At 51.1% G+C, this 12,206-nt stretch overlaps 1 protein-coding gene across 1 annotated transcript in view; it reads left to right on the plus strand.

The window, feature by feature from the left end:
* The window catches only part of MOV10L1 (Mov10 like RISC complex RNA helicase 1), a 61,314-nt gene that overhangs the window by 21,467 nt on the left and 27,641 nt on the right, over positions 1–12,206 (plus strand). The window contains exons 9-12 of the mRNA XM_052640709.1: positions 2,215–2,409; positions 7,376–7,490; positions 10,952–11,129; positions 11,400–11,470. Of these exons, the coding sequence (XP_052496669.1) occupies positions 2,215–2,409; positions 7,376–7,490; positions 10,952–11,129; positions 11,400–11,470 (559 nt within the window). The remainder of the gene's footprint in view (positions 1–2,214; positions 2,410–7,375; positions 7,491–10,951; positions 11,130–11,399; positions 11,471–12,206) is intronic.

The following is a 12,206-nucleotide window of genomic DNA, read 5'->3' on the forward strand; positions in this document are numbered from 1 at the left end:
TGACTATACAGTGGAAGTGAGAAATAGATTTAAGGGCCTAGATCTGATAGACAGAGTGCCTGATGAACTATGGATAGAGGTTTGTGACATTGTACAGGAGACAGGGATCAAGACCATCCCCACGGAAAAGAAATGCAAAAAAGCAAAATGGCTGTCTGGGGAGGCCTTACAAATAGCTGTGAAAAGAAGAAAGGCGAAAAGCAAAGGAAAAAAGGAAAGATACAAGCATCTGAATGCATAGTTCCAGCAAATAGCAAGGAGAGATAAGAAAGCCTTCCTCAGCGATCAATGCAAAGAAATAGAAGGAAACAATAGAATGGGAAAGACTAGAGATCTCTTCAAGAAAATTAGAGATACCAAGGGAACATTTCATGCAAAGATGGGCTCAATAAAGGACAGAAATGGTAGGGACCTAGCAGAAGGTAGTAAGAAGAGGTGGCAACAATACACAGAAGAACTGTACAAAAATTTTCATGACCCAGATAATCGCGATGGTGTGATCACTCACCTAGAGCCAGACATCCTGGAATATGAAGTCAAGTGGGCCTTAGAAAGCATCACCACGAACAAAGCTAGGGGAGGTGATAGAATTCCTGATGAGCTATTTCAAATCCTAAAAGATGATGCTGTGAAAGTGCTGTACTCAATATGCCGGCAAATTTGGAAAACTCAGCAGTGGCCACAGGACTGGAAAAGGTCAGTGTTCATTCCAATCCCAAAGAAAGGCAATGCCAAAGAGTGTTCAAACTACCACACAATTGCACTCATCTCACACGCTAGTAAAGTAATGCTTAAAATTCTCCAAGTCAGGCTGCAGTAATACGTGAACTGCGAACTTGCAGATGTTCAAGCTGGTTTTAGAAAAGGCAGGGGAACCAGAGATCAAATTGTCAACATTCACTGGATCATGGAAAAAGCAAGAGAGTTCCAGAAAAACATCTATTTCTGCTTTATTGACTATGCCAAAGCCTTTGACTGTGTGGATCACAATAAACTGTGGACAGTTCTGAAAGAGATGAGAATACCAGACCACCCGACCTGCCTCTTGAGAAATCTGTATGCAGGTCAGGAAGCAACAGTTAGAACTGGACATGGAACAACAGACTGGTACCAAATAGGAAAAGGAGTGCCTTAAGGTTGTATATTGTCACCCTGCTTATTTAACTTACCTGCAGAGTACATCATGAGAAACGCTGGGCTGCAAGCTGGAATCAAGATTGCCGGGAGAAATATCAATAACCTCAGCTATGCAGGTGACACCACCCTTATGGCAGAAAGTGAAGAAGAACTAAAGAGCCTCTTGATGAAAGTGAAAGAGGAGACTAAAAAAGTAGGCTTAAAGCTCAACGTTCAGAAAACTAAGATCATGGCATCTGGTCCCATCACTTCATGGCAAATAGATGGGGAAACAGTGGCTGACTTTATTTTTCTGGGCTCCAAAGTCACTGCAGATGGTGATTGCAGCCATGAAATTAAAAGACACTTACTCCTTGGAAGAAAAGTGATGACCAACCTAGACAGCATATTAAAAAGCAGAGACATTACTTTGTCAACAAAGGTCCATCTAGTCAAGGCTATGGTTTTTCCAGTGGTCATGTATGGATGTGAGAGTTGGACTGTAAAGAAAGCTGAGCACCGAAGAATTGATGCTTTTGAACTGTGGTGTTGGAGAAGACTCTTGAGAGTCCCTTGGACTGCATGGAGATCTAACCAATCCATCCTAAAGAAGATCAGTCCTGGGTGTTCATTGGAAGGACTGACTGATGTCGAAGCTGAAACTCCAATACTCTGGCCACCTCATGTGAAGAGCTGACTCACTTGAAAAGACCCTGATGCTGGCAAAGATTGAGGGCAGGAGGAGAAGGGGACGACAGAGGATGAGATGGTTGGATGGCATCACCGACTTGATGGACATGGGTTTGTGTGGACTCCGGGAGTTGGTGATGGACAGGGAGGCCTGGCATGCTGTGATTCATGGGGTCGCAAAGAGTTGGACACGACTGCGTGACTGAACTGAACTGAACTGATTTTATCTTTGGGAAAATGTTACCTTGCTTATTGCACAGCATCCCTTTTTTCCCTGTAAAAGAATCATAAAGGCTCAGGGTGACTAGTCTGCCAGCTCTGTGACTTAACCTGAGTGAAAAGGGAGGTTGTGTTAGATCGGCCTGTCTTAACTTACAACACACACTAAATTGTGTCTTGTTTTTCCAGGAATTCTGGCCGCTGCAGGGAGCTCCTTCTGCTTTGCTTCTCCAATTTCATAATCGGGCGATACCTTGAAGTAAATGTTGTTAGTGAGGAGGAGTCACTGATAGCTGTCCGCGAACCCTTCTCGTGGAAGAAGTCTAAAAGTTCCCAGGTGTTAGCTTCCACCAAAACCACAGTCGTCGTGACCACACAGAAAAGGTACCATGAGCAGAAATGAAAAAGCATGCCCAGATCTTGGGCTCGTGGTGTGAGGGACGCAGACGATTGCTGTTGTTGAAGGGAGGCAGACATCCAGATAAAGGGGTATAGCTATGGTCCAGCCTCTTACATCATTGTCCTGGGGGCACACTGTGAGGACCAGGTGGGGGGCCTGTGACCCCAGCTAGTCTCAGGGTGACTCTCAGAGCAGGATAGGACTTGACCCTTTGCCTCAGCTGCTGCCACCCTTCATGTTCCCAACAGCACAGCCACCCACCTTCCAAGAGAGCCCATGTCACACATGGGCACCCAGCAAGGAGTCAGTGAGACGTGGCTGGCATAGCCTCTGTGAGCTGTCCAGAGCACCCGAGTGTCACTTATCAAGGGCAGCTTGAGGGTCGCTTGGCTGCTTGAAGGCCTTTTGAAGATATGACAGCTTTCAAAAGTGAAATTAAAAAAAAACAACCTGTAACCTATCTACATGTGGCTGGGGGTTGGCGGCCACGCAGCCACTAACTGGGGCATCTGGAAAGTGCTTTATGTCCACCTTTTCTCATCTGCAGTAATAGACCCCAGAAGCTCTCAAAAGCAGATTTTGCTTTTTTAAGTTTGGTGCCAAAATTCATGACCTATAGACTGGAGGGTTTTCACAACTTAGTCCTGTGGGTCTGTGGCCTCAGCTGCTGCCCCAAGCCCCTGGGATGATGGGTGCTACTTTTCTGTAATGGGAAACCCTGAGTTTCCGCTTACACCCTACCTGGGAACAGTTAAAGATAAGATGTGGACTTCGACTCCAGTTGTTGGCTGAAGGAAGGACCGTTGGAGTGTTGTGTGCTGTCGGCCTTGGGTTGGAGCACTATTAACTCCCAGCGTGCACAGGGAGCCGTGTTGTCCCCGCCCAGTGTGACTCCCAGCATGCACAGGGAGCCGCGTCGTCCCCGCCCAGTTTCTCAGCCCCTCTGACTTGCTCTCCGTGAAGCAATGGTCCCGCCCCCGCCCTGCCTGTGATCGTGAGGACCTTTCTTTCCGCTGGGCTGGGTCTTTCTCTTGGTGTACTGGCTTTTGGTTGCTGCACGTGGGCTTTTCTCTAGTTGCTGTGGTATGTCTGAGGGCTCACCTTGCAGTGGCTTCTCGTGGACCCTAGGGCGCACTGACTTCCGTAGTTGCAGCACATGCGCCCAGTAGTGGCGTGTGGGTTTAGTTGCCCCACAGCATGTGAGATCTTAGTTCCCAGGGCAGGGATCAAACCCATGTCCCTTGGATTGGCAGGTGGATTCTTAATCGCTGGACTATTGGGAAGTCCCAGTTACGAGGATTAAATGTACAGTTTCTGGCTCTGAACAGTCAGTAGTAATGAATAAGCATTAACAGTCACTAGGTGTGTGAACAGTGGTCAGGTTGGGTGGCTCTAGGGATGGAAGCTGAGCACAGGAGCAAGAAGTCACATGGTCTGCAAGCGGTGGGTCCTCAGGGCTGGGCTCCAGTTACAGGAGCTTTCTAGAGCCTCCAGCTGTCTTCAGTGGTGCTCCAAGCAGCTTTCTCATTACAAGTTGACTTAACTGGAAAAGTAAAATAGAGCAGGAGCACATGTATTTAATCCCCTGGTCAGTTTTTCCACTTTGAATGTTAACACATTGTTCCTGTTCAGGAGCATGCCTAAAACAAACATCTGTTTCCCACCATCAAAGTAGTGACCCAGAGTGCCTGTCCTGATGGCCTGGCTCCTTTGGAACTGCCAGCGTCTGCATCTGCCCACCCCACCAGCAGACAGGCTGCTTTAAGCCCTCCAAGACCCAGCTCCAGCCACTAGTGGCCAGCAGCCTCCACACAAGGCAGGGCCTGGGAGCGACCAGCCCAGGGGCAGCCTCAGCCACCACTCACAGCAGTCAGCCCACATAGAGGGCGCATGTAGCTCTGCAGCATGTAGCTCTGGTGCTCAGAGGGGAGTATGCTGCTGGGTGCACAGGACACCTACAAAAGGCCACTTTCCCAAGGTCAGGGAACGTAACCACACCCCGCCCCGATACTCAGAATAAAAACAGCAAGCTGGGCGCAAGGTGGCCGAGGAGGCCCTCCCTGGTGCTCTAGTGGTTAAGAATCCGCCTGCCACTGCAGGAGACATGGGTTCAGTCTCTGGTCTGGGAAGATCCCACTTGCCAAGGAGCAATTAAGCCTGTGAGCCATAACTACTGAGCCTGCGAGCTGCAGCGACTGAAACCTGCGTGCCCCAGAGTCTGCTCCTTAACGAGGGAGGCCCCTGCAAAGAGAAGCCCTCGTGCCACAGTGGAGAGTAGCCCCCGCTCACCACAGAGAGAGCCTGCAGGCAGCAGCGAGGACCCAGTGCAGCCAGAAATAAACAGTGTTAGCAAGGTGACAGAGGGGTGTGTTCCCAATACGGCAACAGTGAAACTCTAGAAGAGCTGAGGGATGTGGAGACAAGCCTCCTGAAGGAGAGGTTTCAGGGTAATGATGGCAGAGATCAAGGAACTTGGGAGGAGAATGCATGAGTGCAGCGAGGAGTGAGAAGTCTTCAACAGAGTTAGAAAATGTAAAGAACCAAACAGATGAAGACTGAAGTAACTGAAATGGAAAATGCCCTAGAAGGAATCGGAAGTGGATTAGATGATATGGAGGAACGAATCAGCAAGCTTGGGAGACAGGGTGGTAGAAATCACTGAGGTGGAACAGAAGAAAGGGAAAGGAGTAAAAAGAAATGAGGATAGATTAAGAGAACACCTGGACAACGTCAGGTGTGTAGACATTCACAGGATAGGGGCCCCACAGGGAGAAGAGAGAGGCAGGGGCAGAGAGCACAAGTGGAGACACAGCAGCGGAAAGCTTCCTGACCCCGAAAAGAAAACAGACGTCCAGGTCCAGGAAGCACAGGGAGCCACAGACAGGATCAGCCCCAGGAGGAATGTAGCAAGACATGCTATAATTAACTTGGGGAAAGGTAGAGGCAGAATATTAAAAGCAGCACGCTAGGCAGTGGCGCCCCACTCCAGTGCCCTCGCCTGGAAAATCCCATGGATGGAGGAGCCTGGTGGGCTGCAGTCCATGGGGTCGCTAAGAGTTGGACACGACTTAGCGACTTCACTTTCACTTTTCACTTTCATGCATTGGAGAAGGAAATGGCAACCCACTCCAGTGTTCTTGCCTGGAGAATCCCAGGGACGGGGGAGCCTGGTGGGCTGCTGTCTATGGGGTCGCATATGGAGTCGGATATGACTGAAGCGACTTAGCAGCAGCAGCAGCAGGCACAAGGGAACTACTACAAGACAGTCAACTGACTTCTCAGAATCTGCAGGCCAGATAGGAGTGGCAGGATATATTTAAAAGGATGAAAGGGAAAAACCAACACCCAGGAACACGACCCAGCAAGGCTCTCATTCAGATTTGATGAAGAGATCAAAAGTTTTACAGACAAGCAAAAACTAAAAGAATTCAGCATCACCAAACCAGCCTTACGAGAAACTTTAAAAGGACTTTTTTTTTTTTTAGCAAAAAAGAAAAGGCCAGAAAAGAAAGTGGGAAAGTTATGAAAGAAAACTCGTAGGAAAAATAAAAATATATAGTAAAAGTTGTAAAAACAGCCTTGTATAAAGCTAGTAGTAAGGTTAAAAGGCAAGAGTAGTAAAATCACATGTACCCACAACAAAGTTAAGTGACAGTGTTGGTTGCTCAGTTGTATCCGACTCTTTGTGACCCTATGCACTGCAGCCCACTGGGCTCCTCTGCCTTGGGAGTCTCCAGGCAAGAATACTGGAGTGGGTGTGCATACCCTTCTCCAGGGGGTCTTCCTGACCCAGGGACTGACCCCACGTCTCTATGTCTCCTGCATTGGCAAGCGAGTTCTTCACCACTAGTGCCAACTGGGAAGCCCAGTAAATAAGGGACACACAAAAGATGTCTAGTATGAAGTCAAGCATGATAATTATGAGGCAAGGGGAGTGACAATGCAGGGCTCTTTTCATGTGTTTGTACTTAAGCAGCTTAAATAACCATAGATGGATGGACGGATTGATGGGCAGATGGATGGAAGGTGGAAATGGATGGATGGAGGCTGGCTGGGTGGAGAGGTGGGTGGATGGATGGGAGGGATAGATAGATGGATGTATGGATAGATGCGTGGGTGGATGGATAGGTAGCTATCCCCAATGGGGGGAGTGTAGTCAGTAACAATGTAATAATATTTTTGCAGAAGGACACATCTTAACTATGCTATGATCATCCTTTTTGAAATGTACAGAAAAATCAAATCACTCTGTTGCTTAATAGGAACTAATTGTGTTGTAGGTCAGTTATAAATCAAAAACAAAGTCATAGAAAAGGAGATCAGATTTGTGGTCACCAGTTTGGTTTAGGGGAGGGAAGTTGAATGAAGGAGGTCAGAGGTGCAGACTGCTGTTAACCAGATGAGTAAGTCCTGGGCATGCGGCATACAGCGTGACAAATGGAGTCAGCACTGCTGAGTGTTCACACGAAGGTCGTTAACAATAAGACCTGGGGGTTGTCATCCCACGGAAGAAATGTTGTTTTCTGTTTCTTCACCTCTGTGTTTGCATGAGACGGTGAGTGGTCATTGTTTGCTGGTGCGTGTGAGTCAGGTCATTATACTGCACACCTTCAGTGTCTTCAGTGCACCTGTCAGAGTCTCCATGGAACTGGAAGGAAAAGGACAGTTGAGCTCATTGGAAGCTTAGAAACAATGTCTCTGAATTCCCTGGTTCCTGGAGGCGCCTGGGCATTGGGCCTGTTCTGTTGCAGGCAGAGCAGCTCTGCTCCTGCTTACAGGAGGACAGGCCCGGAGAGCGGGTCCCGAAGCGGAGTGACACTTTACCAACTGAGGACCGAGGCCAGAGCCCAGGTATCAGTGGGTTTTGGTGAGGATGTCTAAGTAAAGACATCTGGTAGAAAGTGTCTTGTGAGGACGGATTGTTTTTGACTTGAGACTCTCTTTCGTAAGGAACTCGCGACGACAACTTCCCAGCTTCCTCCCGCAGTACCCGATACCAGACAGGCTTAAAAAGTGTGTGGAACAGAAAATCGACATCCTGACCTTCCAGCCGCTGCTTGCGGAGGTAAGGAACGTGTCTTATGCGAAGCACTGATTCTTCTCCACACTCGCGCTGTTTTCTGACAAGCTCAGGAGGAACCCTTGTCGAATTCAGAGCTCATGTGGGCTGGTTTTCACCCCGGGAGCTGGGAGTGTCAGAATATTGAGCGTGGAGACCATCGCTGGGTCCCTCTGGAGACATCCATCCTCATGGTCTTATGGACTTACATGTACCAGGGCTCTGGGAATGCCCTCTCCCCACCTGGCCTTTCTCCTGTGTGGCTGAGCCTTAGCAGCTCTCCACTCCTGCCGGAGCTCTGAGCACTAGGAAGGCCTGCAGCCGCGCAGAGCAGCGAGGAGGGGAGGGGGCAGCCCCCCAACCCCGAGCCTCGGGCCTCCCCTACCAGGACGGCCCCTCCTCACCTTCGCAGTGCTGTGTGTGCTCGGGCTTCCTCACGCCTGCTGGAGGAGGCCTGCTCCCAGCCTGTGTGCTGTGACGGGTGGAGAAGGGCTAGAAGGCCGAGGGCAGGGCAGTGCTGAGTGAGCCCCGGCAGGGCTGGAGCCTGTGTGTGTGCAGGGGGAGCAGAGATGTCTGCCGCGCTGGCAGGGAGGAGGGGAGCGCGGCCCTGTCTGCAGGAGGCGTCTTCCCAAGAACCTGGGGGTCTGTTGGCTGAGGAGAGGGTGAGTGGAGTGAGGCCTGGCCTGTGTTGATTCGGGGCAAGGGACGAGGACAGGCTGCGGGGCCATGTGTCAAAGGAGAGCTTGAGCCCATGGCTGTGTGGCAGCTAGGAGCATGCCTGACACTGGGGCAGACAGACAGACGGACAGAGCCTCTGTCTGCTGGGCCCTGTGTCCTCCTGCAGTGAGGGTGCTGCAAGGGCACCGGCAGCAGACAGCACCTGAGGCGGGCGGACCACAGGGAGGGAACAGCACCCATGGGTGAGGCCGTGGGTGGCTGCAGTGACGCCTGTCGGCCTGAGCTAAGGCCGGAGCAGCAAACCAGCCCTAAAGTAGCTCAAAGCAAACCTGGGCTGAGAAGCGGATCCCAGGGCGGTGCTCGTACAGCGTCCAGGACTGTCCTGTGGGCCTCCTGTGACCTGGCCTGGGCGCCAGAACAGGACCTCCTCAGGAGTGCAGTTCCCAGGAGAAAGTGGCTCCTTTCAGCAGTGGTAACGTCACAGAACCGAGATCGTGCACCTGTCACTCAGCGCGTCTGTGCCCTGTAACCTCTCCCCACAGTGTGGCCCCTCCTGGGGCGCCTCCTGTCTCCTTGCCCTGTCTGGGAGGGGCCCTCTGGGCCAGGAGGCCCTGCTTTCCTTCTCACCTTTATTCTTTTGTATGGAGCCTGTATTTTCCCTTACCTCCTTTTAGGGTTTTCACTAGTTTTAAGGCATTTGGTTCTGTGTGCCTTGCTGTAAGTTCTTCACATTTCTTGGCTTGGGTTCTTGAGCTTATTGGATCACCTGAACTTGGAGCTCTCAGATTTCAAGGTTCTCGGCCATTCTGGCTTCACGTGTTCCTTCTGCCCTGCTCGCCAGGCTCCTGGGACGGGCACGTGCGGCCGCATGAGCTAGCCCAAGCTGCCGGCTGCCCCCTTCGCCTCTCTCTGCCTTTGCCCTCTGGGCTGCACCCCGAGCAGCTGCTGTGGCTGCCTTCAAGCTCACTGGCGCTTCTTGCGCAGCATGCGGCCTCTCCGGACTCCGCAGTCGTGGCCTGCACGGGCTCAGCGAGGGCCTTTCACATCCTCTGCGTCTCTACCTAACGGGCTTCCCCGGGGCTCGGGCGGCAAAGAGTCGACCCGCAGTGCAGGAGGAGCGCACGGGGGACCCAGGCTGGATCCCTGGGTGCAGAAGGTCCCCTGGAGAAGGGAACGCCAGCCCACTCCAGTGTCCTTGCCTGGAGAATCCCACGGACAGAGGAGCCTGGTGGCCTACAGTCGATGGGGTTGCACAGAGTAGGACATGACTGAGTGACTGACATTTTCACTTTAACTTCTCTACTTAACATGCTGCATCTTTCCTCAACTGTCTTTTCCCTCCACGTTTTGGACGCATATAGTTAAATATATAAAACATATAAATATGTAAAAGAACTGTGTTATGATCCTGTGCACTGGTTCTGTCCCAGGGTTGGTTGGTTGGTTGGTTGTCTTCCTTTTGCACCTTTTATTTTGTATTGGAGTTTAGCTGATCAGCGGTGCTGTGATAGCTCCAGGTGAACATCGAAGGGACTCAGCCATGCGTATACATGGATCCATTCTCCCCCAGACTCCCCTCCCGTCCTGGGCCTCGAGCAGAGTCCCTGCGCTCTACAGCAGGTCCTTGTTGGTTATCCAACTTACAGCAGTGTGTACATGCCCCTCCCAAGCACTCTAACTATCCCTTCCCCCCATTCTTCCTGCTGGTAACCAAAGTTCCTTCTCTAAATCTGTCAGTCGCTTTCTGTTTTGTAAATAAGCTCATTTGTAGCCTTTCTTTTTAGATTCTGCGTATAAGGGCTATTTCTCCTTCTCTGTCTGACTTACTCCCAGGGGTCATTTTTATTGTTCCGTGGATAGGTTTTTCTCCTGGTTACAGATTGTGGCTTCTGCTTATTTCTGTGCCTGGTCATCTTTGTTTGGATGCTAAACAAACATTCTGCATTCTACTTTGTTGGTACTTCTATTCCTGGAAGTAGCTTTGAACTTTGTTCTGGGATGCAGTTGGGTTAGCTGGGAGTGGTTGGGTGCTTTCAGCCTCCTTTTATTGAAGCCTGGCTAGTCAGCTCCGTTGAAGCCTCGTTAGAGCCGAGTGGTTTTTACTTAGGGCTGTTCCCTTCTGAGTCCCGCACCCAGTGCCCCTGTATCTCAGGCCTTTCTGTTTAGGCTACGAGGCCCGCAGCACCTCAGCCCTGTGTGAGCTTTGGGAATTGTTCTTTCCAACCCAGTGGCGCTCAGCAGGCAAACTTTCCCCCAAGAGACACTTTAGGTTGTCACGACTGAGCATGCCTGCAGCCTCCAGTGGGTGGAGGCCAGAGATGCTACTCACTGCCATGCCCTGCGCAGCTCAGCCCTGCTGCACAGGCCGGCCGCCCTGGTGTCAGCCTCAGCCCCTCACCGCTCCCGCCCCACGCGTCTGTCCCGTCTGGCATAGCTTCTCACACTCATGTGCTCACGGGCCCCTGGGAAGCTCCAGATCACTGCACTGCACCTTTTCCCTGGCATTCAGCCTCCTGGGACCCGCAGCCCCACCCTCTCAGCACACAGACTGCAAGGCTGCCTGGGCTCACTCTGTGCTGAGCCTGGCAGCTCTGTCTGGGTAGGAGCTGGGTGGTTGTGGGGCTCACTCAGATGGCTCCCTGTCTCAAGGCTGCCGCCCTGCACTTGCCGGTCACCAGCATTTGAAGCCTAGTCAACTAGCGTTTGGCTAGTCAACTCCGTTGGCTTCCTCACATGGATATGTGTGGAGTGTTGCTCGGCTTTCACTAACAGGCTGCCTTGTTTTCCAGCTTTTAAACATGTCAAACTACAAGGAGAAGTTTTCAACTTTGCTCTGGCTGGAGGAGATTCATGCAGAAATAGAACTGAAGGAGTATAATATGAGTGGGGTCACTTTGAAAAGAAACGGGGATCTGCTAGTTCTGGAGGTCCCAGGATTGGCTGAAAGTAGGCCTTCTCTGTATGCAGGTGGGTTGTTACGTGTCGCATTTTCCTCAGTGGACTGGCAGACATTGAACACAGTCACGGAATAGAATGTTTTAACTGGCAGCGCTGTCGTCACACGAGTTGCCTTTGCTTTGGGTATCTCTCTCAGCACATTGACGTGATTTTAAGCCATTGACCCCATAATGTTTTTTCGCTTATTCCACTTCTTCAGAGTGTTTTATTTTACAGTATAGCAGCAGCAAAGTTTATTGAGTTTGTAGTTTTATATGTGGTAATGTGTTTTTTAACTAGGTGATAAACTGATTTTAAAAACCCAAGAGTACAATGGACACGTGATTGAATACATCGGCTACGTGATTGAGGTGAGAAGCCGCTGTTAGTCAGTCCATGTGGGGCCGGCCCAGCAGACCACTCACAGAGGTGACCCACCTGCCTCGGGGATGGAGGAGCAGATCCCCTGGGTGTTGACGGCATTTTAGAAAATCAGGGATCAAGTGAATATTTAAATAAGTGTGATGCATAAAGAGAATTTTTGAACTGAAGAAATCCTATCACTTTCAGCCATGAACAGCATGCTCACCTGTTATCATGTGGATATCAGGGTATCACATGGGTATCACACGGAAGGGTTGCATTTACTCAGATTTGAGTGTTCTGAATGTGTCCCAGAGGGTAGACTGGTCATGCCCCTAGGGGCCATTCTGTGGACTAAACCCTCAGCAGAAGCAGGGCCAGAGATGTCAGGGGTGAGACCCCCACGGCCCTACCCCTAGGCTGGTTGGGGGAATGACCAGCACCACAAGCTGGAGAGTCCAGAGCTGAAGCTGCAAGTGCCGGCCTCAGGGTGTGAGGGCGCCCCTGCTGATCCTCCTGCAGGACCGTCCATGGAGCCGCCGCTCCTGAGTGTTGGGCTGCCAGGTGAAGCTAGGGCTGTCTTGGGTCTCAGTCCATTGCTTCGCTCAGTTCTCTGGAACTCCTTGGCCGGCGCCATGGCCTGGGTACCTTGAAGGCACCAAGGCCCTCGAGAGCCCCCAGATGGTGTGGCAGGTGGCATGGTGCTTCTGGGAACCTCCTTGGACTGCGCTGGCACTGGCCTCC

This window comes from Budorcas taxicolor, chromosome 5 (genome assembly GCF_023091745.1).
Source record: "Budorcas taxicolor isolate Tak-1 chromosome 5, Takin1.1, whole genome shotgun sequence".
Lineage (NCBI taxonomy): Eukaryota > Metazoa > Chordata > Mammalia > Artiodactyla > Bovidae > Budorcas > Budorcas taxicolor.